Raw genomic sequence first — 24,981 nt, forward strand, 5'->3', positions numbered from 1 at the left:
ACGATGCGCTGCTTTCATTACATCATGGCATCCGGATATCCGTGCACTGCAGAAAATCAAACTCCAAGCTTTCCGTGTGGTTAGCTGAAACCAACTTACGTAGTTATCATGTGGTTATTGGATTGAAGCTACACGTAGTTAATTCACCCAAGAATTAGAGATTGTGCATGCATTCTCGAACGAATCATGCAAAATAGCTGTGCCTTGGTGCACGAGGGTACACTCCAGCACGTACACACGCATGCAGAAATTCCCCTATTCCCCTGCCTTGCGAGTACAAATATACCATACCACACAACTGCCTGTTTGTTTTTTTATCACACAGCATATCATTAGAGGATTGAAGAAAAAAACACCAAGTCACGTCATGGTATGCTCAAACCGACCTGAATCTGAGGAAAGATACATTGTGCAAGCAGCAATATTATAACAACAGCAGAGTCACTCCTGAAAAGCAGCAGTGTAGCGCGTACGTGGATTTAAGCAACAGCTAGCAGCATACACATACCCAAGACTGGCATAGTTAATGAATTAAAAAGAAAAGAATAAATGGACAATAGAGCCAGGGGCAGTGTTGTCTCAAGCAGAGCATGCGTGGCGATCAAAACGGAATAAAACCGCGTATTGAAGAGATTTGAGGGAAAAAATGGCTGCAGACTCTCATGCAGTGGATATTTCTGGGAGTTACATTTCATGGCGTTCGTGGAAAGATAGGATCAACCAGTGGCAGGGGTGTATGCGACAATAGAAAAATATTACAAGTCTGAAAGTGCTAAAGCGAAATTTGGAAAAAACCTAAATTTTCAATTGTGAATGCAGTGACTTGAAAGAAAGTCAGTGGTCGAAACCATACACGTGAGAAGCTAACAGAATTCAAAGCAAGCCAGCGCTGAAAACCATACACACGTGAGAGAGCCTAACAGAATTCAAAGACGGGCTTGCGCAGGTGAATCTTCTGCACAAAGCTGAGGTGGCTATCGGTGCGGTACTCGGTTGATCGCATGGTCATGGTGCAAGACGGCATGCTCACCAGCTCCCACGGCGTCATGCTGTTGCGCAGCGCACGCTCCAGGTTCAGTATCTACCCGGGTAAAAATGGAATTGCAGGCAGAACACATGCACACACCCACGCGAGCACACCCACACACATCCGCGCGCGGGCACAAGACCACACAACTGTCAGTGACGGCAACGCCAACACCATCCGCACACCATTTTCTCAAGGATCAACCGTTTCACGTTGTGCGTATTTCCCCGAAAAGGCCCACAGCTCCACCATAGTGTGTGTGTGGGGGGGGGGGGGGGGCAACTCATGCATGCCTCATGCTAAGTCTTGCATTGTAGTTTTTACTGCGAAATGCACGATCAGAAAGATCAACAATCTCAATGAGTGAAATGCAGTTGTACATGTAGTGTACCACGCAGCACACCTATCAATCATCTCACGCCCATACTGCTATGCAATGGCCAATACAAGCACCAGGCCAAACAATTCCTTGAGTGACGCAGCCAGCCAGGGACGCACCTGCCCACGCAGCACTCCCATTTGCTGGTTGAAATGTAGCACATTGAACGAACTGTCCTCCTGCAAGAGAAAATAGAAACACAGCAACAAATACGTTACAAGGAAGTGACGAGAATGACTCGCCCACCGTTCACACCATACACCTGGAAACCAGGTCTGTACTGCATCAGGCGCACTGCACCGTACATGGTCGTGCATGCGTCTGTCATACTATTTTAGCATATGCATCCTCTTTGCGAAGTAACAACACACGTTAGTTGCATGACTGGCTGTTGTAGAGATAGGATGTGAACCATTATGTGGTAGTTTGAGTGTATGAGAAGCAGTAATGATAGATATTACAAGTAGAAGATGCCATGCCTGACGTGCTGACAGCTCAAATCCCACCACGCACACGTACGTTTACTGTAAACTCGGAGAGAGTTGCGGTTGCTCGCGACAGTGCTCAATACACCTAGGTACAGAGCCTAGTACACACACTTGAGAGGAATCAAAAGCGTTTCTGCTGTAACTCTGAGCTTCACGGTTTTAACCGATCATCAGACAGCAGAAACGCTTTTGATTCCTCTCAAGAGTGTGTTCGTTTACTGTACATACTCCTGGCAGAACTCACCTTGAACAGAGAGAGCAGATCATCAATGAGATCTTCTGCAAAGCGGGGATCGGATATCTTGGGCAGAACGTGATCGACAGTGGCTTTCGAAAACGGCTTCTTGGCCATCGGTAGCCATGCCCAGTGGTACGGATCTGAACGAAAATTATAGCAGAAGTGTAACATGAGTGCACAGGTAACTAGGTGTGTGTGTGTGTGTGTGTTTGTGTGTATGTGTGTGTGTGTCTGCACGCGTGCATGCATGTGAGTGCAATAGAGATAAAGTACATTGCTCTGAGTGGTGGTGACCGGGGAGGTTGTATTCTGAACATACATGTACTATTTACACAGACACCCATGTAGAAACAGCACAATGGCAGACATTCACAAATACCCATGTAGAAACAGCACAAATGCAGACACCGGGTAGTGTGATTACAGGTGGAATCCTGATACATGTAATTCGAATATGGCTTAATTCGAAGTTCGAACATACCGCTTAATTAGAAGTTTTTCCAGGACCGATTTCTGTCAATACGATTCCCACATTAAAATTTTCTGAAAATTCGAACCTCGAACCGGACATGTCCGGTTAATTCGAAGTTCCACGGATTCCACTTACATAGAAAATGTGTGGGATTCGTGCTGATAATTCGAAGTTAGCAACGTGTAATTCGAAGTTCACTGTACACTGTACTGGTCAATGCAGTTTGCATGAGCTGGCTGTGCCTGTCAGTGCAGTATCCGTGAGATCTGTGTCTAAGGTCCATAGCGCAACTCTGCGTGACCATGGGAGCATTTCGACACACATATTGTGTTGTGGGTTCATGTTTGGATAATAAGAAGTTTTTTCTGGCATTTTGAGGTTCGAATTATCAGGATTCCACCCGTATTAACATCCTATGTGGGAACATTGACCAATACTACAACCCATATTCAGGTGTGTTGTGTGCTTACATGCTCTCCAAGAGTCTGGGTGTTTGAAAGGAAACGACAGTCCGTTGTCAATGGCTGCAATCGTTATCGAGCCACGGCCATCGTCTGGTTGCACGCGCACAGCTGGCGATGAATCAGCACCGCTACCCGTAGAGACAGCGGCCACGGGGTCCAAGCCGACGTTGACCATGCCGTCAGCGTCCGCGCTGCCGCCGGCATCTGGTGACTGTTTCCGCGCCGCTGCTCCTGCTGTTGCTGCGGAGGCGGATGAGCTGGTGCCTGCGACAGCATGGTCCCGTGTGACGTCGGAAAGCCCTGGTAGCTGTTGCACACACACACACACACACACACACACACACACACACGTATACACATACACACGCACGCACGCATACACACACACACACTCACAAACAACACAACAAATTGTAAACGGCCTGACGTGTGCAAATGACCAGCCGGACATCAAACTTCCGTCGCGTACGTATGTTTTGCCACATTTGCGTCACTAACATTTGCCATCGCAAACTACAATCTGTTCAAGAGATCTAATACTTTGTTGATGGTAAAGGAAATAAACAAGGTTACTTGGAGCACACACAGAAGATGTCACTACAGCAAAGTAGCTATACAACCTGCGTGCATGACTACTACAATGCTGCTACATGAAATCCAGCTGCGTCACTCCAGGCCGCACAAACCCTACACCTGCGCACACCGGGCTGCGAAAATGATGCAAGGCGCACACGCGAGTGACGCGACTGGATTTCACTGAGCACCACTGTGGTACACGGCGCACTGCACACTGTAGTACACCACCGGTGGCAACTGAAATCCAACCCCCTGAGCGGTGAGTTCACATTCTAGCGCATCGAGCGGTCTCTATTTCATAGTGTTACAATCCCGTGTTGGGTCCTTGCGATGTGAGCGCGCCGCTCAAGGGGCCGGATTTCAGTTGCCAGCAGTATATACTACAGTGTACAGTGCTGCTTCACTGAACATGTACGAGTGCATACAGTCATAGGCTTACCAACTCAACAGAGGAGGAGGTGGCGGTCGATGACTGAGATGTCGATGTCGGCCTCTCATACTTGATCAACCAATTGTCATTGCCACGATCTAACATGGAAAATGTGATGCAAATTGTACAGGATCAGCCAAAATCAGACAGCCCCTCAATATGGAGAGAATGAGGGAGACAGAGAAAAGGAGAGGGAGAAAGAGAGAGTGTGTGAGTGAGTGAGTCAGAGTGAGTGAGAGAGTGAGTGAGTGAGAGAGAGAGAGAGAGAGAGAGAGAGAGACACACACACACACACACACCAAATAGACAAGCAGACAGGAATACAGACAAACGGGGAAGGCAGGGGCAACCAGTGCGGACAGATAGAACGCAAGCAGCATAACACATCACATACCAGTGTTTCGAGTTATGTAGTCCAAGATGACAAGTCTCTCAAACTGCTCTTGTAACTCATTGGCAAGGTGCGGTGGAGGTGGGTTATTCTCAAACTCCTTTAGCCAATGATCTGCATCCTTGTAGCCACGAACAAACAGCTGAAATGAACCCACCTGCAAAGAAAATATTGCATGTTTATTGACATGCAAACTTAAAGTATACATAACAGGGTTCTAGCCAAAGGGGGGGGGGGGGGGGGGGGGGAGAGCACAGCCCCCCCCCCCCCTTGTGAAAAAGTGCTGCCCCCTACTCATTTTCCGATTATCGTGTTTTTACGCAATTCAACGAAAGTCACTATTAGATGGTTCATAAAGGCACATTAGTCTGGGGAGAAGCCAGGGATTCGCCCCATACGTTGCATTTAGTGTGGCAAGACAATATTGGAAAGTGGAAAAATGGGATTCGGGTAACTGCTTGCTACCGTATTATCTCTAATATAAGCACGGTCCTTTATTTTTTCAATGTACCTCTGTGCTATTAATGGAGACGTTCCTTTATTGGAGACTGTTCCATTATTATTTCAACCTCATTTCAGAGGCATGTTGCCATACCAAATTCATGTCTGACACACACATTTCACGGTTTTTCGCCGGTACAGATAATGAATTTACACAGTGTGCTTATAATGGAGACTGAGCACGTTATTTTTTGAATGCCGCCCAAGGTGTTCTATTATTGGAGACGTGCTATTATTGGAGACTGTGCTTATATTAGAGATAATACGGTATGCCCCCCCCCCCCCCCACTACTATTGTGACCTGGCTAGAAGTCTGTGACATTATGTCGACTGACGAGTGTTTTTCCAGATGCGAAACTCTGAGTAGCGGCAAGGAAGGACTTTGTTGCTCTGTTGCCGTTTGTGAATAGCACATGTACATGACATTGTATATACCGGTACATGTACATGTATATGAAGATGAACGAAAAGAACAGTCGGTGCCTTCTATGTTCTCTCCCACTCCCGGGTAGATCAACAACCTTGGGGCCAAGGGTATTCACTATTGGTACATAGTATATGCACAAGACTAGAGAATTTACAAGGACATAGCATTTCCTAAATTTGATACTCGGACGTTGAGCCAATAATAATGTAGAAGGAAACAGACATATGGATACAAGTTTTTTTATGCCTAGTCGTTGCACTTCCTGACTGCATGAAGTATCTAGTTACAGTGGTGGACAGTTACTCTAAACTTGTGTTCTAAATGTACCGTTATTCTCCACAAGCTCCCGCAGTGTGCTCTCGTACCTTGTGTGGTAAACCAGTTTTTACCCGGCGTCGCAGCTTCTTGGGCAGATGCTCCGAGGCCATCTGCTTAGTCTGAGAGGCGGCACGGTGGAATGCTGAGTAATGGAATGATGGACTGGACAGCCATACCACCTACACAGTCGTGCACACACAGACAGACACAGACACACAGACAGACACACTTACACATGCCCATTGCTTTTAAAAGCGATGATAGCAAACAACCTATGTTAGATATTGCAACTTGTGCTGGGATCATTGCACCATTCAGCAGTTCGTAAGGCTGACAAATTAACCCGCACTAAGTTTAGCCTGGTCTCCATACAGACACACACATACACACACACACACGCAACGCCTGTTGGGAGTTCCCTAGTAAAATAATAAATTCTACTACTACTACACACACACACACACACACACATACACACACACACACACACATACACACACACACACACACACACACACACATACACACATACACAGACACATACACACACACATACACACACACACATACACACACACACACACAGACACATACGCACACACATACACACACGCGCACACACACACACACACACACACACACACATACGCACACACACGCACACACACACACGCACACACACACACACACACGCACACACACACACACACACGCACCCTTCTTGGACGACAACTGTCACTACTGTGCATGCAAAGATTATTCTGCTCATTCACACTCACACAGTACCTACTACAGGTGGAATCCTGATAATTCCAATATGGCTTAATTCGAACATACCCGCTTAATTAGAAGTTTTTCCAGGACCGATTTCTATCAATACGTTTCCCACATACAAGTAAAAAATTCTGAAAATTCGAACCTCGAACTGGAGATGTCCGGTTAATTCGAAGTTCCACAGATTCCACTTACATATGTGTGGGATTCGTGCTGATAATTCGAAGTTAGCAAAGTGTAATTCGAAGTCCACTGTACATTGTATGGTCAATTCAGTTTGCATGAATGAGCAGGCTGTGCCGGTCAGTTCAGTATCCGTGAAATCTGTGTCTAAGGTTCATATATATATATATATGCAACTCTGCATGACCATGAGAGCACTTTGACATACGGTAAAGTCTTGTATAAAAGCCGCACTTGAATAGAAGCCGCCCTCGAATAGAAGCCGCAATTTTGGGCCCATCAATCACACATAAGCCTGGTTTTAGTGTTGACATACATAGAAATACCTGACTTGTATAGAAGCCTGTCTCATATAGAAGCCTGCAAAATTTCACCAAGAAAGTCATAGAAGCCGCGGCTTTTATACAAGACTTTACGGTACATATTGTAGTAATAGGTTTTTCATTTTGACCCGACGAGACCATACGACGCTTCCAGATCACAGCACGAACAGTTCACCAGCCACACTCCATGAAGATGGCAACAAAGAATTTGGTACATATTGTGTTGTGGGTTCATGTTTGGATGATTAGAATGTCCGGATACATGTAATTAGAAGTTTTTTTCCTGGCATTTTGAGGTTCCAATTATCAGGATTCCACCTGTACCAGCAGTTCTGCTAAGTCACTATGTTAGTTGCCTGCGACGACATGGGTTCAGCACACTTGTTAATCTGCAGACCGCCCCTCACATTGAACCGTGATGGCGCAAACATTCGGCGATTTGTTGCTGTTTCTGGCGACGACGGCAATTGACTTTGGGCAGAGTGGAGATTCAAACACAAACATGGGACTGTGCAGTGTCTGCTCCAGGATTTCAAACCAACGGCGGGTACACGTGTACCTGGCACAACCATTGCAACCGGGTCAGAGTCAGGTCCGTTCAAGTGTTGCTACTGCATGTACAACCCCGGCTCTGGAGCTGACACTGCTATGAGCCTGCATGCCTACATGTACACGCACAGGCTAAGCTACCCCCCGGTGGGTATTTAAGTACTTTCTCTGTACACCAGGCGCATTCTCTGTGCATTCTCCGTGTACTGTTCAGGCATACTACGGCATACAGTACACGAGTACCTTGGTCTTGGGCACTATGTTCAGCTTGAGTTTCCCATCCACAATACTAGCGCCAGCCTCCGACATGTAGCCAAAGTTGGGCACGAGACAACCGCGTCCAAACATACAGGGGCAACAGTGCTTCTGGAACCACTTTGCCCACTTTGGATTCAGCGCACCATACGGCTCCTCGTTCTTCGGCTTGAACACACCAACGATTTTCTGCAACAGGCACACACACGTGTACACACGCGGGCACACACACACACACACACACACACGGGCATACACACACGTGCACACACGCGGGCATGCACACACACACACACACACATGCAGAATAAGGCTGTGGACCCTGGCTGCACCACACGTACTATGTCACCTTGTGATGACGTCACACGTGTGTTTGGCGTAGCTCTGAGAATAACACTCGAGTCTACAGCCGAGGTACTCTCGATCCAAGGTGAAATAACTGGAGGAGAGTAGGCAGGGCAGGGTCCTAAAAGAAGTATGTTATATCCGATGCAAAGAGCAAATATGTTGTATCCGGAGTACGTTATACTGAAGGTTCACTGTACATACAATACTCCTGGAATTCAAATTCAAAGTTGCAAAAAAATGTAAAAAAATAATGCAAAATACAGATTCCACTCTACACGTACTCCATCAACGTTCTTGGCAAAATAGCTTCCACTGCTGCCCTGTGCAATGATTTCCGGATGGACGCCTTGATCTATAGCCCTCTCCACTGATCTCAGGTCAGCAGCAAATAGTGGATCTGAGAATTCATTCACCGTCATCCCCATCTCGCTGGTCGACATTGTCCCCGATATAAGAGGCACGTCCTCTGTATTACCTCCACGACTGGTTCGACCCCTGTGCACATAGTCCGTGCCGGAATCGGAACCGTAGTAGAGGGTTGTCTCTGCCACCGCCATTCTCAAATACTAACAGTAACACCTAAAATTTATAACTACATGTACTAAATCTCGAAAACTTTACCGCGCATACAGCACGCGCGTGGGCAGCATAAACGTGCCCCGAATGAAGCTTTCGAGTTATACTGCAGCCACAAACTCCATAACCAGAAGAAACAAGTAAGTAAGTTAATAGTTACACTGTCATGTAGATAGGATGAGAGTCGTTTACAAGGAATTCACCACTCTGACAAAAACACAACTCAGCCCATGGATACAGAAATCAAATCCGTATCCCGCGGCCTCGCCTCGGCTCTAGCTCTCACGTGGAAAATGCACGTGGTACATGACGTCACGTGTGTGTGCATAATATAAAAATAATAATATTGTTGGTTTTACAAACCTTTTTTGCGCTTGTGGACAAAAATGAAGCTCTTTTTGCATGATTCGTGCACGTGGCGAATATGACGTTGAATATGACGTTGAAATGTCTCAAAATCTGCTGACGAATCGCGTCGACGATCCAACAAAAACAAGTAAAATGCCCTCCTTCATCTCATTACGCAGAGAAGGGTGTTGAGTATTTTGGCGAACAATGAGTGAGTCTACTGTAGCTGCGGCCAGCGGGCCGTCTCTAGACGATAATGGCAAGAATGGGCTCTGGCTGATCTGCAAAAGGTGCGGCTCAAAAATCGTTGAGCCTGGTGTAGCCTTGTTCGTCGACCAGGAGGTACATTTGTGTGAAGCCTGTGTGCAATTCATTTAATTCTAAGATACGGTATAGTATGGCAGTGGAGCAAGTTGATTGTGTGGGAATGACAGGCATAGGTCTACGTCTTTCAAAGCTGGCGAGCACGCAGGCTATTGGATGTGAAAACGCCTGTGTACTCGTGAGAGCACAGTATCACGTACAGACCGAACTGTAGGTGAAGAGGGTACAACAGTACTAAGGTTCTGAAAACTCATTTAGTCTCGTTCACTGCTGTTTCATTGCTACCCCCGTCCATGTTGGTGTCCATGTTGGTGTAAACCATGACGATGACTGTGTTCTTCATGCACAGGACGAATAAATCAGGGAAATTATATCATCCGGATAAATGTGAAATGCATAATTATCCCATTCAAACTTTCACTGGGCTGCAGGCTAGTGCAGGGTACAAGTGGTGGCAAGTGAAATCTGACCCCGTGGAGTAGTGCGCTCGCACTGCACCAACACAGCACGCGACCACACGAGCCTCAAAGCATGGGCAATGCAGTTGCACACAGCTATACGCGAAAAAAGAAATTGAATGCCAAACGGCGATCTTCACGCTTTGTTGGTATGCCCGAGGCATGTACACTACTCTCTATGATTCGTCTTAGCTCCGCGGCACTCATGCGTAAAAATGCAGGGGTCGGATTTCGGTTGCCATCCCTGTAGATTCATTCCCACATTATGCTCTCACTGTAATCCTGTTTGGTGCGTCTGCTTTTAATCTGGATGGTATTTTGAAAGTTGTTGTCAACACAGCTGAAGCCTCAAATCTTCTACCGAATCAATCCTGTGAAATAGCCCATGGGCAAATACCAGTGTGTGCACATGTACGCGTGTCCAATCTGTGCTTTTTGGGGCACAGGTAGTTACTTCAATTCCTTGATGATGGGCCAGGCCCGAAAATTTGGTGTCATGTTAATTTGAATTGGAATAGAGACCATGTTTGGAGTTGAGAAGTGAAGTTTCCTAAACAGGTAGTTACTGACTTGGCTGCTTCCATCCAGTGTGATCTTAGTGACAGTTCAACTCCCTTGTGTACATTGTACAAAGGTTCCCCAGTGTCTGCTCCTGAGCCGGGTCATCGACCTGATTGGGTGGGGGGGGGGGGGGTACTTGGACCCGTTTGGAAAAGAACACCGGTCACGTGTGACCCGGTTGGGACTTGGGGGAGTATGACCGTTCATATCAGGGAGTATATACCGGTACATGTACATCAGGGAGTAGAAATTTACGACTCCCTGATGTACGTACTGTTTACAGTAGCCGCACTTGAACGTAACCGGATCTGACCCGGCTGCAAGAGTTGTGCCTTTCGCTTTATAAGAACAAAGTTTAATGTTTATAACTCTATTGGATAGAGAACTGTGTTTTCACTCCTTATAAAATATGGATAAGAACTCCCGTTATTGCAAACAAATACCATCGGTCCCTCAGTGTTCGTCCTAATGAGATTTGACTATATTAACTTACCTGCGTCTTCACGGCAGCAGCAGCAGCAGTACTGTGCTCATTGGCATTCTCCGTCTTCTGGAACTTCTGCTTTGCCTGTACTATTTGTTCAGCGGAGACTACCTGCCATGGAGAAGAAAGCGGGCATTGAGTTGTCGGCTGACGGCGAAGCACTCTCCTCCTATTTTAAGCTGACCGATATGATGCAGTTTGAGAACGTCGGATTCACGCTACCGCACCAGGGCCGCAAGTTCCTGATCTGCGCCGACTGCGAGATTGGGCCGATTGGCGTTGTGGAGCTCGACAGTCCCAGTGAGTTCTGGGTTGCGCTGGATCGCGTGGTGGCCGACGCAAGCGGTGCGGCTGCAGCCAAAGCCCGGCCGCAGTTTTCATCATAGTAACAATGTTCTACACACCGTGCTAATTTGACACTCTCGGTGGGCTGCGCAAAGTCTCGAACAATCCGCAGCCCCTTCACCATCGCGGCACAAGAAGTCGTTGTGTGCCAGGCACTCATCTACACAGCAGGATCTCTCAGCCCGGGTCGCTGTACATAGACATGCTTGTTCTGCTGGCCTGCAGGACATTGTTCGGTTGCATGTGATACACACACACTAGCTTAGCACTACAAAGAACTGTGAGAATGGACCAGACGGCTGGCCCATGTACTGCTCTCTCTATGCTCCGGAAAGACACTTTGCCGACCGCAAAGGCTTAACGTAATGCATTGATGTGCTGCACACTTGCTGTCTACTCTGCTTCTCCATCGGTGGTGAACATAAACCTTTCAGCTATCACAGCCGCGTTTCGATACTTCAGTTTTCACAGCCACTGGATGCAGCTTTGATCCCCCACTAAATCCATGCCAACGACTTGACCGCGTCGCATCTATTTTATCGTGCATTTCTTCCCACTAGGCTCCCCCTTTTCAATTTCTCCTTTCCTACTTTTCTAAATAATTTATCATCGGCCTATGGATGGCTCCGGTCCTCGATCGCACTTGGGTACTGCCCAGGCAGTCGTACGAACGACTCCCCAACACTGCCTGATCGATTATATTTTCAGTCTCTTGCTGATGCCTCTGTGCTGCGGCGGTTTTATTGTTGAGAGCGTTGTGAGTGTTTTTAGAACTCTTCTTCTGGCTTTTCTAGTGTTGTATGCAGTGCCCATGAATGATAAACTACATGTACTACGTACCTCGGTACAGAAAATTAACGTGTTCGTTCATGACATCACATTCATGTTCAGTTTTTGTTCCAGGTGGCACGTGGATTTCCACTCGAGAGCAGTGCCTCAGCATCTGTGTGGTGAAATCACTGGTTGAATGTGAATATGGACTGGTGTGATACTGCTGCAGAGTTCATGTACGAGAACCACTCTTTCTTCAGACTGCAATGGGATTTCCCCCTCAAAATTCAGTAAAAAACAGCAGTTTGGACTTGACCCAGAATCCTGTTACACAAAAAGAAACCATGCACATGTACTTTTGATTATTAGTATAATGATTACTTGTACTTCTTATCAAGGAGCAGAAAGTAAAGTAAAATTCGCACGCACATTGAGGAGACCTCTTTGATTTGTGCCCCCCCCCCCGCTCATTTGGGTTTGGCAACCCATGCATTCCATTATATCTTTCGTTAGCGGTAGTACATTCATCGGAGTCTCCGTGGCGCAATCGGTTAGCGCGTTCGGCTGTTAACCGAAAGGTTGGTGGTTCAAGCCCACCCGGGGACGACCTTCCTTTTTTTCTTTTTTTCTCCCATAGTTCCAGCGATGCTGCTATGAACGGCTCCTGTTCGGTCTGTGTCCGCTTCTATTCTGGTTGGAAGAAGGTTGCATGGCACACTTTTTTTGTGTTTGGTAACTTTGGTGCCCTCTAGACCATGCTGACTGGAGAGAACAATGGCCAAAGCACCGTGGGAAACGAACTGGACGCCGGACGTTGAGCGTTTCGCCTTCATCTTTGAGCATTTGCAAACCAGTGAGCTGGCCATCATGACAGAGGACATCGCTCTCCCGACGGGCTATGCTCTAGAGGTCGGCTGGCGAGGGGTGAGTCGGGTGAACTGGGCGTTTTGCATTGTGGAGCAAACCCCACTGCTACCTTGGGGAAAGGTGTCGGATTTCACACATCCGAGGCTTGCCAAGGCGCAAGTGCGGACCGTGATAAAACTTACTCCGAGCTGCGCACCCGCGGCCCAGTCAAGGTTCCTGAGCAGTAACAACCGGCCGAGTCCCGGCATGCACGGCATGCATGGCAGTGGCAGTTTACTCAATCATGAAAAGGAAGGAATGACTGACTGCACATGTACATGCATACTACAGTCAGTGCTGGCAACTGGAATCCGACCCCCTTGCCGGCGCGCCAGTTGCCAGCACTGTAGTACGCATTGATACCGCCATTGACACAAGTTGTGGCCGGCACACATTCAATTTGATCCCGGGCACTCCTGACGGAGGAAACACATTTTGTATATATGCCAGCGCAGTTGCAATGAATGGAACCGTTTGAGCAACTTGACAACGGCGGGATTCAAACCGCACCGCGGCATGCCCAATGACAGGAATGCGAATAGCAGAGGGAGGCACATGCATACTCAATGTACGTAAGCACATGCGCGTGTGTGCGTGCATGTTTGTCTGTACCTGCAGGACAAGACGCCAGAGATATGGGCAAACCTAAGTTAGTATGCGGACTGTTGTCACAGCCACGGTGAACCAGCGTAATGTAGAAACTAAGAGGCATTCTGTCTAACTGGCGTATTTTGGCACTTTTGATCTGTTTGTTCATCGCACCGAGCAGAGAGCTCTTCTTCTACTTCTACTTCTTCTTCTGTGTGTGTGTGTGTGTGTGTGTGTGTGTGTGTGTGTGTGTGTGTGTTCGTGTGCACGTCTTTGCACGTTGACTTGGTTATGTAGTCCTTGCCACATGCATGTATGTGCGCATGGGCATGTGTGTGTGTGTGTGTGCGCACGCTTGTGTGTGTGTATGTGTGTGCGCGCGCGCTCTCGTGTGTGTGTATGTGTGTGCACGCGCGCGCTCGTGCATGTGTGTGTGTGTGTGTGTGTGTGTGTGTGTTACTGTACGTGTGTGTGCACGTGCATGAGTGTGTGTGTATCTGTGTGTCTGGGTTGGTGCGCGCGTGTATTTTCCCGTGTGTCACGGGGCATGTGCGCGTTTGTATGGTTGTGTAGTACTTGACACATTTGGCGAGTCGGCGGCAAGTTTCTGGACTGCCGACAAATTCACTGCCAGGTTAGTGTGTACACATGCAGCACCTTACTTCAGTTGTCACTCCGTGTTTGCACAGTGCTGCATGCTACTGTAGAGGCCAGTAATGTTAACGAACATTAAATTCTAACGATTTAACGAATTTAAAAAATTCGTTAACATTTGAAGTCGTTATGTACTAAACGATATGTACATGTACAGTCGTTTGCCAGTTTTGAGACAGAATTCATTAGAATTTCACCTCGCTAACCCGCAAAAATCCGCAGATCGTTAGCTGTAATTGACGTTAAAATATCTGGTCTTACACTGTAGCATTGTGAGGCAGCTAGCATGGGTGGCGCTGTGCAGCCCCAGGCCTACGGTGACCGGGCTGTGTGGCCTCGGACCTGCAAACTCTGGGCTATGCAGGCCCGGAGGAAGGAGTTGGGGAGTGGTCCGGCCAACCTTTGAGGGGGTCCGGGGGACCTCCCCCGGGAGAAATATTTAAAATTTACGTGAAATAGAGCGAATTTGGGCATCTCTAAGGCTCCAGAAAATGCAGAAAATTATAGTAAAAGAACACAAACACAACTTTTTATCCATATCAGCCATACAGTGCCGGTCACGGAGTCCTGAGCTACTTCGAAGCACATCACACGTCGGCAGTACAGTCGAGTCATATACCTCTGGATTTTTTTTACACCGGTTTTGCACGAATCACATGGACCATCCAGCTGGGAAAGTGGTCCGGCCATGGCCGGACCAGCCTGACCGGTTCCGCCGGCCCTGCTATGTACTGGTGCAGGGCACTGGCTCTAATAGTCACCGGCCCAGATTATAATATTGAGTACGACTGTGCATGTGCACTGTGCGTGTGCATGTAGGTGCCCCAACCTCATGAATAGCTGTCCTGTCACATCCTTGGTTTGCTGCTGTTTTCATAAGTTAGCATCGCGGGGCTGGCACATGAAAAGAAACGTTCTTGCATGCACCTCCCTTCGGGCTCTGCGCTGCCGAGAAACTTGAAGGGCATCCAATTATTTGACAGGAGCTCTCATGCTTGTTGATAATCATTTTTGTGCTTAGTCGTGACGCGACGTCTGTCCTCTATTTTGTATTCTGTCCAAACTACCACGACAAGCTGTGTTCATGGCAATGTGAGAAACCCTTCCCGAAAACTGTCGATTTGACCCGCCCCTTTTCCTGTTCCCCAGCATACACACACTTCTTTTAAAAAGATGTACACAATTTCTGGGGGGGGGGGGGGGGGTGATCTGGGATATGCCCTGTCACTGGCAAGGAGCCATGTTAGAGATGTACGTGGTTGACCACTCCCAAGCAAGTGTTTGGAGAGAGATGACCACTACTATCTGTCTAGGCACAACGTAATGCTCTGCTCATTTTCTGTACCAGTTTTGCATCGAAGGAAGGTCAGTTTGACCGAGACGCTGGCCTGTTCTTCATCACATGCAGCGGTGAAGTAGTGGGGTCTGCGTTCGCCTGGCTCGACCTCATACCCAGCGCCAGCCAGCCAGTGCGGAACGGACGCGTTCACTTTGTGTGCGTGAAGGAAGCCCACCGCCGCCGTGGCTTGGCCAAGGCCCTAGTGCAGTGTGTGCTGCGCTATCACAGATCTCAGGGCAGGCAAGCAGCCACGCTACGCACTGAAGCGTTCCGAGAAAACGCCATCGCACTCTACGAGAGTCTTGGTTTTCGCAAGTGTTCCATGGATGTACTCGTCGGCTAGGCCGACAAGCTTGGGCTGAACTCTCTTGTGCCCAATGCCCATTCAGCCGCATGTGGAGGTGCCACGCATGTGTTGTGTAGTGCGTATTGGTGACATGCACACACACACACACACACACACACACACACACACACATTTGCACGTGCACACACACGTGTGCACGGCAGCCGTTGGAAAAACCACTTGCAGTGTATCAGCAAAACCGACATCCCGGATATCAGTGGCGCCCGGTCAGCCAATCCACGGTGGCTACCTTAAAAAGAGATCAGTCGACGAGCAGTCTAGCAGTGCTGTGGAATTACACTGGCATTCACCTATTATGCCAAATAAGTCGAGTTCCATACATATCTGTGCACGGGCACACAGAGATGTATTACCCCCTGGCATGCACATGTACTGAAATACATGCCCAGGCATATCGTGAAACATCAACATTGAACTTGAACTCAGTTGTTGCCAATGCATCATGGCTTCTACCGCGTACCGGTCTAATTCTTTGTTTTGATTAAAATTTATGTTATGGAAGCTGGTCTTCAAAATTTCTTCTAAGATGACAGTACGTGTACACAGGTGAGGATTCTATGGAACTGAAACTGCTACACATGTCCGATATAGACAATTAGATGAGAAATTAGTCGTGTGTTGGTGCGCATTGTGGAGAAATCTCATATTGGCCAAGGATAGAACTTTCTTTTTGCCAGGCCAACAGAATGTGTGACGTCATTTTTGGTGTCTGTGGGGGGGGGGGGGTCATGGGTGCTAGGACCCAAGAGCACAAGAGCCCCATACTGTGCAGCCCGAATGGGTTGCTGTCACGAAGAGGATGACTTCAGTGATGTAGTGTGCGCACGCATGATTCAAGCAGATCTCCTGCTGCACAAGTACAGCTCAGTTGTATGCGCTACGCCACTTCCTGTTCTTTCTTTTTTTGTTCCTGCCGCGTATCTGCATCAACTACACTATGATGTAATCCAGCAATAAGCCTTTTGCGCGTTGTACAGATGCACGAAATCCCGTAGAATACAGTAGAACCTAATGGGTGTTGAATGTGCAGGACCCTATTGTGTTTTCTGCTATTTCCACCAAGAAATGGGCCCTGAAGGCATTTCGAACGAAAACCTTTTCTGACAAAGATCTAGCCATTAGTTCTAACCAAAGTGAAGAATCTGGAATAGGGATTGTCTGCCCTTAATTACGAGGCTAAAATTGGTCAATTGCGCATGCATAGCACACAATGAACACCCAATCGGTTCTGTACACACCTACGCCCTAGTACTGAACTTCGTACATATGTACAACGCGCAAAAGGCTTATTCTGCCATGACAGTACCAGACACCCCCCATGCAAAAAACAGTTGCAAGCCGCACACTCTGGGTTCACGCACTCTTGGTGCTACGCAGCACCAGCTGGACAATGCAAGTCCTGCTTTCTTTCAGAAGAATAAAAGCACTCGTCTCATTCCTTCAGCATTTTCACCAGAGCTACATGTAGACATGCTGCCGGAACACTATCCTACATTGTTCAACAAACGGCGAGGAGACGGTATATCAGCTCATCCTCCTGACGACGATATATTCTACATTGTTCAACAAAAATACTCGTACCTCGAAGTTCAAGGCTGAATTACAAAAAAGTACAAATATCGTCTTCAGAAAAGTCTTTATCTCACAGGTGATTTAAGAAAAATCACAGGCATAGCTAGGTCAAGGCCAGTGTCAGAATACAAAAACTACACCTAGTCTACGACAGTGGAAACGATAATCAACAACGGCTGGCTTCTGGTTGCCGCTCAACATACTGAACACAGACAACTAGGCATGCTGACAAGGTAAGAAAGGGCGAGGAGGAGGGGGTCATAACCAGAGGATTTTTTTTGTTTTTAAATAATCACACCAAACCCACATTGACTACTTTCACGTCTTTCTGTTTCCGTGGCGATGCCGGTGACGGTGGGCCGAGAGTGCTGGAGCTGGGCGTGGCCGGCCTACTGCGGTGACGCGGCACAACCGACGGTGAACCGCGCACTGAACCCCGGCCACTGGATGGCCTGGACGAGTGCTGAGCAACAGACACAAAGATGCGCACACACATTAAACCAGGGAGTTGTAAAATACCGGTATTTTACGACTCCCTGCATTAAAGGGGAAGTTAAGGCAAAAATTAAAATTTCACCAGTTGTAGTCTTCGGGGTGCTGAGTCGAATGGTCTTGGTCCGAGAAAGCTGAGACGCTCCCTTCCTACTTGAATCCCAATCGAACTCGCGCACTTCCACCGAAACTGGGTGACTGCGCCCTACGAGATGGGGATTTGTATGCAAAATGTCACTAAAAGCGCCATTTCGTTCTTATAAAAGCACGGATGACCGCGATTGGCCCATATGTTGTAGTCTTTTGGACGCTGAATCGACTGGTTTTGGTCCGAAAAGGCTGCGATGCAGCGTTCCTCCTTTATTCCCAATCGAACATGGTTGAAGAAGTGGTCACGTGCTCCTGGGTGCCCAAATCACCTGGTCACCACGCCAGCAGGCGACAACTTTCACACCAAGGTTCAACTCGAGTGACAGGACTGCACCCAAAAAAGGTCAAAACAGGCTGTAAGTTGTACCCTGCAGGCACGGTGACCAGGTGACTGGTGTACGCAGGAGCACGTGACCGCTTGTTCAACCATGTTCGATTGGGAATTAGGGGCGAACGCTGCATCGCAGCCTTTTCGGACCAAAACCAGTCGACTCAGCGTCCAAAAGACTACAACATATGGGCCAATCGTGGTCATCCGTGCTTTTATAAGAACGAAATGGCGCTTTTAGTGACATTTTGAATACAAATCCCCATCTAGTAGGGCGCAGTCACCCAGTTTCGGTGGAAGTGCGCGAGTTCGATTGGGATTCAAGTAGGAAGGGAGCGTCTCAGCTTTCTCGGACCAAGACCATTCGACTCAGCACCCCGAAGACTACAACTGGTGAAATTTTAATTTTTGCCTTAACTTCCCCTTTAAAGGGGAAGTATACCCTAAAATCAAATTTTCACCAGTTGTAGTCTTCGGGGTGCTGAGTCGAATGGTCGTGGTCCGAGGAAGCTGAGACGCTCCCTTCCTACTTGAATCCCAATCGAACTCGCGCACTTCCACCGAAACTGGGTGACTGCGCCCTACTAGATGGGGATTTGTATGCAAAATATCACTAAAAGCGCCATTTCGTTCTTATAAAAGCACGGATGACCGCCATTGGCCCATATGTTGTAGTCTTTTGGACGCTGAGTCGACTGGTTTTGGTCCGAAAAGGCTGCGATGCAGCGTTCCTCCTTTATTCCCAATCGAACATGGTTGAAGAAGCGGTCACGTGCTCCTGGGTGCCCAAATCACCTGGTCACCGCGCCAGCAGGCGACAACTTTCACACCAAGGTTCAACTCGAGTTCAACTCGAGTGACAGGACTGCACCCAAAAAAGGTCAAACGGGCTAGTAAGTTGTACCCTGCAGGCACGGTGACCAGGTGACTGGTGTACGCAGGAGCACGTGACCGCTTGTTCAACCATGTTCGATTGGGAATAAAGGAGGAACGCTGCATCGCAGCCTTTTCGGACCAAAACCAGTCGACTCAGCGTCCAAAAGACTACAACATATGGGCCAATGGCGGTCATCCGTGCTTTTATAAGAACGAAATGGCGCTTTTAGTGACATTTTGCATACAAATCCCCATCTAGTAGGGCGCAGTCACCCAGTTTCGGTGGAAGTGCGCGAGTTCGATTGGGATTCAAGTAGGAAGGGAGCGTCTCAGCTTCCTCGGACCAAGACCATTCGACTCAGCACCCCGAAGACTACAACTGGTGAAAATTTGATTTTAGGGTATACTTCCCCTTTAAACTGTATGATGCACATGTCTGAAGTACATGCAGGCACATGATAACCTGCACTTTTTTTCACGGTTCGCTCGAGACTCGGTTAGACTGAGTTTTTAGCATCCATAGGAACGCCACCACCCTGCAAAGATCAAAGGCGTGGATGCAGCTCCTAAAGCGGTGGGAGGTGAGTAGATCATGTAGGCACATTAATCTGTGCATTAAAAAAAAATTTTTTTACGGTTCGCGTGAGACTCGGCTGGAAGCAGACACATTAATCTGTGCATGTACGGTCCATTTCAAAACTATAGACGGGTAGGGTTTTTGAAATATTTCAAATTTGGCTGGAACGTTTTGAGAATAGTTTTCGGAATATTGCTCAGGACCGCTCCACAATTACTCTCATATAGTTTCTAAACGATTGGATAACAGACGCCCAATTTGGAAAAAAATATGCACAAAGTGATCACAGATTTTATGTGGTATAGATGCTGGCATAACGGTTTTTGCCTAGGTACGCGTCTATAGTTTTGAAATGGACTGTAGGCACATTACTCTGTGCATGTGGACACATTAAACTGAACTCAAGGCTGTAGCAGTGAGCAGGATGCGGGCAATCCGCTGGCTTTGCTTGATCAGGTTCTCGCCTCAACGTGCGTCAGGCGGGCAAGACACATGTACCAGTTTCAAGACGTATACCCCTATCAGAAGCACGGTGCCGTGCAACGTTCGCCACGGGGTGAAGCTCTGACTACCGTAGACACACAGCACAGTGTGCGGCTTTACAAAAAGGCAGCTGGGAGCATGCTATGGCACATGTGTAACCTCAGAGGCGGTGCGGATATGTGCTTGCATTGTACTGAGCGGTATGCGCAGATCAGGCCTGGGGTTGGATTTCATCTGCCACCAATGCTGTCACAGTGTACGTCTAAAGCTCCACTCTATAATATATTTGGGGTTGGATTTCATCTGTCACCAATGCTGTCACGGTGTACGTCTAGGCTCTACTCTATAGTAGATCAGGGGTTGGATTTCATCTGTCACCACTGATGTCATCGTGTACGTCTAATCTTACCGAGTGAGCGTCATCGCCGATGTGCAGTGCTGATGGTGTTCCTAGTCCTGCAGCCAGAACAAACAACAGATGACAGGTCTGATAAATAGGTAGATTTTAGCCCCTCTTTCACTCTCTCTCTCTCTCTCTCTCTCTCTCTCTCTCTCTCTCTCTCTCTCTCTCTCTCTCTCTCTCTCTCTCTTCCCCCCCCCCCCTCCGTCCCTCCCCTCCCCTGCCCCCCTCCCTCCCTCCCTCACTCCCCTTCCCTGTGATGGCTACGGCTCTGCTAGTATAAACCGACATCAACCCTCTCTAAACATTGACATCAACACTGTACAAACACTGACATCAACACTGTACAAACACTGACATCAACACTCTACACGTGTACGCCTTACCAGCATGGAAAGGAAAGTGTTGCGGCTGGGCAGCATCCGGTGTGTTTGATGAGCTGAGCTCGTCATCCGGATGCGTCAGCGACATCAGCGGCGAAGTCAGTTGCTGATGCTGGTGTTGCTGGGCGCCGCCAGCGAACCTCTCGTCGCGGACATTGCTGGCACTCGCACCGGTCGCTCGCAGCGTTAGCTCGCTCTCCGCCAAGCCTTCCACGGAGCCCAGCGCATCAGCAACATCACCGGTATCCTTGTCAAACAAGTCCTCTTCATCTCCGTCCGGGTCGTCAAACAGATTCTCAAACTCGCGTTCGGACTCTGACGAGACGTCGACCTGAATGGCACCGTCACTGTCAGCGGAGGCACCACCGCCATAACCCGGTGTCATCGCCATGACACCCGTAACCTCGGCGATGTCGCTAGCCGCGCGACTGTGCGTACTGCTCGACAGGTCGCTGTCCACCTCGACACCTTCCAGAGAGCCAAGCGAAGCTGCACCGCCATGCACACACACAGACACACACACACACACACACACACACACACACACACACACACACACACACACACACACACACACACATGCACACACAAAGGCAGAAGAGAACAGTGACAGCCGGTTAAGCGTTTCATGCACATAGCACGGCTAAAACAATCCTCAGAACTGATAATCTGTACATCATCTGGCCACAAACTTATATCCAGCCATACACGAAACACAAAACTAAGTCATTGCGATTTCACGTGTACAGTAGGGTCGCAAACCCAGGAATATGTTTCCAAGGGGTTGAAAATGTCTGGGACGATCTTAAGTGGGATTCACAGAAGAATTTTTGCGATGCGATGGGCGATGCAACACGATCTGCGACGGAAGCGTGCGATGCAAACTCGCGAAATACCATTCACAGAAGAAGTCTGCGATGCGACGACGCTTTGCACATTTGGCGTGCAGTTCAATGCAGGTGGGTACGTCACCATGGTATTTGCGTGGTTTGGTACAACTTGTACAAATTTACAGGCAACTCTTGAACCTTTGTACAACTTTGCTGTAGGAAAGGTCAAAATCGTACGCCAAATAGCTTGTAGCATCGCAAAAGTTGAGCCAAGCTCAACTTCTGCAATGGCCCAGTTGCGGCAGTTGCGTGGGCTGCGAGATGGCTACGATTTGGGGATTTCCCGGTTTCGCGGCCGTCGCATCGCTTGTCGCATCGCAAAAATTCTTTATTCTTCAGCAATCTGGCTGCGTTCTAATAGCATGTTCTGAGAAGCAACCGATCAGAATTATGTACTTCCGGAAAGCTGCAAGAAAAGTTAGAAAACCAACACCGCGGTTCTTAAATTAAATTTAGGCTGTGCCATTCTTAGTATTTCAGGCTGGACGTTCTTGGGCTCCACGTTCTTCGGCGCGCGACTCTACTGTACACACACCCAAGCATTAGACCAGTAGAAGATCATGTACTCTTGATAGTACCCGCAAAAACTCACCGCTGTCAATTTCGTCCGAATCCACATTCTCCGCTCTGTGTTTAGCCAGCTCTGCCAACGATCTCTCTCCACCGTCGACTGCCAGGAAATGCAGATCCTGATGTGGACCATCAACACCATAGCGCAAACATCAACATGGTCGATTAATTGAAGACACTAGGATATTTTCTTACTGTCCACTTACACATTTATGAAGCTTCACTCCTCAATTCCAAAACGGTCTCTTTATTGCGATTTTACCCAGATGATGGACTACAGTACCCCCCCCCCCAGCACACAGGACTACAGTACCTCCCCCCCCCCCCCCAGCACACAGGACTACAGTACCTCCCCCCCCCCCCCCCAGCACACAGGACTACAGTACCTCCCCCCCCCCAGCACACAGGACTACAGTACCTCCCCCCCCCCCCCCCCCCAGCACACAGGACTACAGTACCTCCCCCCCCCCCCCCAGCACACAGGACTACAGTACCTCCCCCCCCCCCAGCACACAGGACTACAGTACCCCTCCCAGCACACAGGACTACAGTACCTCCCCCCCCTCCCAGCACACAGGACTACAGTACCTCCCCCCCCCCCCCCCAGCACACAGGACTACAGTACCTCCCCCCCCCCAGCACACAGGACTACAGTACCTTCCCCCCCCCCCCCCCAGCACACAGACACTACTACCAGTAGTGCTATGCACAGCTACCCAGTATCGGGCCACGCAGCTCCCAGAAGCGGGAGACAACAGACAAGAAGAGATAAGTGACGGGAGAGATAAATCGAAGGCACACACCATTGGACCATTGGACGCCCATCGCCAGAGGCGATGATAGCGATGCTACAGCAGAAGCCATAGCAGCTTGTGCTGGGATTGCACCATTCAACAGCTTGCAAGGCTGAAGAATTGACCGTCACTATTCAGCCTGGTCTACACCACACAGCTTTGAAGTGGCTTTTTCTGGCCAGTGAATCCCTACTTTTTGGTCTTTTTCATTTTTTTTCACACACACACATCACACCACATACTCCGGCATGCACTGTCTGTTGGTAACCACCCAGGAGAATGAAAGAAAAGTCAGGAGGAGTCTGAGAAAGAGAAGAAAGACGTGTGTGACCATAATCGTCGGGAATCGAACCCGCAACCTATCGACACTGCACCATATGGGACACACAAGGCACACACACACACAAGCACACAGGCACGTACGCGCACACGCACTATTCAAACCAGGCAGGCGGCTAGCTAGCGACCTCACCATGAACAGATCTCTGGCCCCAATGTCCTCGGCTAGGAGGAACGCCTTCTCGTACTTGCGATACCTGAGAGTTGTGGCAGCAGTGCACAACGGTTCTCAGAAACCCATCAGCACAGTACACAGTGTACACGTGAGCAACGAGTGATGAAGTAATGAACTAACTTACTTGTACATGTACGGAATCGTGCTTCAGACTGTGTTACATGTACACGTATGTATGTATATGAAGAGTTTAGATTCAAAGCGCAAGCTGCGAAATTGCGAATATTAAATGTTTGATATCGATGTAAATAAACTGTCTATGGCCCACACCCTCAGGCAAGTTTTTACATTCCATTTCACTATCCGAAAAGCGACTAGTTGGATTATCGTGCGTTGAATCTAAACTCTTCCCATACGTTTCACGGCTCAAAGGAGACGGCAGCACCGGCTGACTGAAACACATCTTTAAAAAGTCAACTCAAGCCGGCTCCTGCCGCTGCATGTAGGCACCGGAACTGCCAACTCACCGCACTAGCTGGTGGAAGAAGCGTCGAACGAGGTTGTTGATGCGATTGCGATACTGCATCTGTATGCTCTGGACAAGTGGACGCGGTGGTGCCAGGAACGAGCCAAGCGCTTCCTCCATGAATGCTATGCAGCCGTGCAGTATACAGAGAGAGAGAGAGAGAGAGAGAGAGAGAGAGAGAGAGAGAGAGAGAGAGAGAGAGAGAGAGAGAGAGAGAGAGAGAGAGAGAGAGAGAGAGAGAGAGAGAGAGAGAGAGAGAGAGAGAGAGAGAGAGAGAGAGAGAGAGAGAGAGAGAGAGAGAGAGAGTTCTCCTTGGTCACATGCCAAATCACATGGCCTTGATCACATGACACATTGCAACGACCTTGGTCACATGACACATCACATGGCCTTGGTCACATGACACATCACATGGCCTTCGTCACATGACACATTGCATGACCTTGGTTAAACTGTTACAGGACCAATCACATGACTTAGGCCACATGACAAAATGGTGACCTTGGTCATACGACACATCAGATGAACTTGGCTACGTGCAAGCTGGACGTTCTTCGGAGCGAAATTACTGCAATCCTTAGGGTTCCCAGTAAAAGGCATAGCCTGTTGGGACTCCCCTAAT

General features: G+C 48.5%; 4 protein-coding genes and 1 non-coding gene across 5 annotated transcripts in view; 3 read left to right on the top strand and 2 right to left on the bottom strand.

Moving 5' to 3' along the window:
- Positions 1-340: 340 nt before the first annotated feature.
- Positions 341-8,947, bottom strand: LOC135810558 (phosphatidylinositol 4-kinase type 2-alpha-like). The gene is made up of 9 exons (XM_065324052.1): positions 8,425-8,947; positions 7,784-7,984; positions 5,759-5,890; positions 4,469-4,622; positions 4,084-4,172; positions 3,075-3,375; positions 2,139-2,272; positions 1,526-1,585; positions 341-1,081 (listed from the first exon to the last, which is right to left on the bottom strand). Exons 1-9 carry the CDS (start codon positions 8,698-8,700, stop codon positions 917-919), a joined length of 1,512 nt encoding a protein of 503 aa, XP_065180124.1. The 5' UTR covers positions 8,701-8,947; the 3' UTR covers positions 341-916.
- A 256-nt stretch (positions 8,948-9,203) lies between these two features.
- LOC135810568 (guanine nucleotide exchange factor MSS4-like) lies at positions 9,204-12,117 on the top strand. The gene is made up of 2 exons (XM_065324062.1): positions 9,204-9,409; positions 10,996-12,117. The coding sequence occupies exons 1-2, from the start codon at positions 9,275-9,277 to the stop codon at positions 11,278-11,280; spliced, it is 420 nt and encodes a 139-aa protein (XP_065180134.1). The 5' UTR covers positions 9,204-9,274; the 3' UTR covers positions 11,281-12,117.
- A 425-nt stretch (positions 12,118-12,542) lies between these two features.
- Positions 12,543-12,616, top strand: Trnan-guu (transfer RNA asparagine (anticodon GUU)). The gene has a single exon. It is a non-coding gene; the product is annotated as a tRNA-Asn (tRNA).
- Positions 12,617-12,654: 38 nt separating this feature from the next.
- Positions 12,655-16,506, top strand: LOC135810575 (mycothiol acetyltransferase-like). Its single transcript, XM_065324070.1, has 4 exons — positions 12,655-12,934; positions 13,535-13,565; positions 14,078-14,138; positions 15,507-16,506. The coding sequence occupies exons 1-4, from the start codon at positions 12,785-12,787 to the stop codon at positions 15,838-15,840; spliced, it is 576 nt and encodes a 191-aa protein (XP_065180142.1). The 5' UTR covers positions 12,655-12,784; the 3' UTR covers positions 15,841-16,506.
- A 790-nt stretch (positions 16,507-17,296) lies between these two features.
- LOC135810583 (WD repeat-containing and planar cell polarity effector protein fritz homolog) overlaps positions 17,297-24,981 on the bottom strand; it is a 41,489-nt gene continuing 33,804 nt past the window's right edge. Inside the window, exons 19-24 of the mRNA XM_065324078.1 lie at positions 24,361-24,484; positions 23,852-23,915; positions 22,608-22,704; positions 21,129-21,614; positions 20,752-20,798; positions 17,297-17,899 (exon numbers count right to left, since the gene is read on the bottom strand). Of these exons, the coding sequence (XP_065180150.1) occupies positions 17,729-17,899; positions 20,752-20,798; positions 21,129-21,614; positions 22,608-22,704; positions 23,852-23,915; positions 24,361-24,484 (989 nt within the window). The 3' untranslated portion in view covers positions 17,297-17,728. The remainder of the gene's footprint in view (positions 17,900-20,751; positions 20,799-21,128; positions 21,615-22,607; positions 22,705-23,851; positions 23,916-24,360; positions 24,485-24,981) is intronic.

Source organism: Sycon ciliatum, chromosome 1 (assembly GCF_964019385.1).
Source record: "Sycon ciliatum chromosome 1, ocSycCili1.1, whole genome shotgun sequence".
Lineage (NCBI taxonomy): Eukaryota > Metazoa > Porifera > Calcarea > Leucosolenida > Sycettidae > Sycon > Sycon ciliatum.

Excerpts from the sequence above, each read along its gene's own strand:
- LOC135810558 (XM_065324052.1), bottom strand. The coding sequence starts at position 8,700 with ATGGCGGTGGCAGAGACAACCCTCTACTACGGTTCCGATTCCGGCACG. Across the intron at positions 4,173-4,468 it reads CTACATAACTCGAAACACTG|ATCGTGGCAATGACAATTGG; the intron begins GTATGTGATGTG and ends TTTCCATGTTAG. Across the intron at positions 1,082-1,525 it reads TGGGAGTGCTGCGTGGGCAG|ATACTGAACCTGGAGCGTGC; the intron begins GTGCGTCCCTGG and ends TTACCCGGGTAG.
- LOC135810568 (XM_065324062.1), top strand. The coding sequence starts at position 9,275 with ATGAGTGAGTCTACTGTAGCTGCGGCCAGCGGGCCGTCTCTAGACGAT. Across the intron at positions 9,410-10,995 it reads CCTTGTTCGTCGACCAGGAG|CGGAGACTACCTGCCATGGA; the intron begins GTACATTTGTGT and ends CTATTTGTTCAG.
- LOC135810575 (XM_065324070.1), top strand. The coding sequence starts at position 12,785 with ATGGCCAAAGCACCGTGGGAAACGAACTGGACGCCGGACGTTGAGCGT. Across the intron at positions 12,935-13,534 it reads TAGAGGTCGGCTGGCGAGGG|GACAAGACGCCAGAGATATG; the intron begins GTGAGTCGGGTG and ends CTGTACCTGCAG. Across the intron at positions 13,566-14,077 it reads AGAGATATGGGCAAACCTAA|TACTTGACACATTTGGCGAG; the intron begins GTTAGTATGCGG and ends ATGGTTGTGTAG.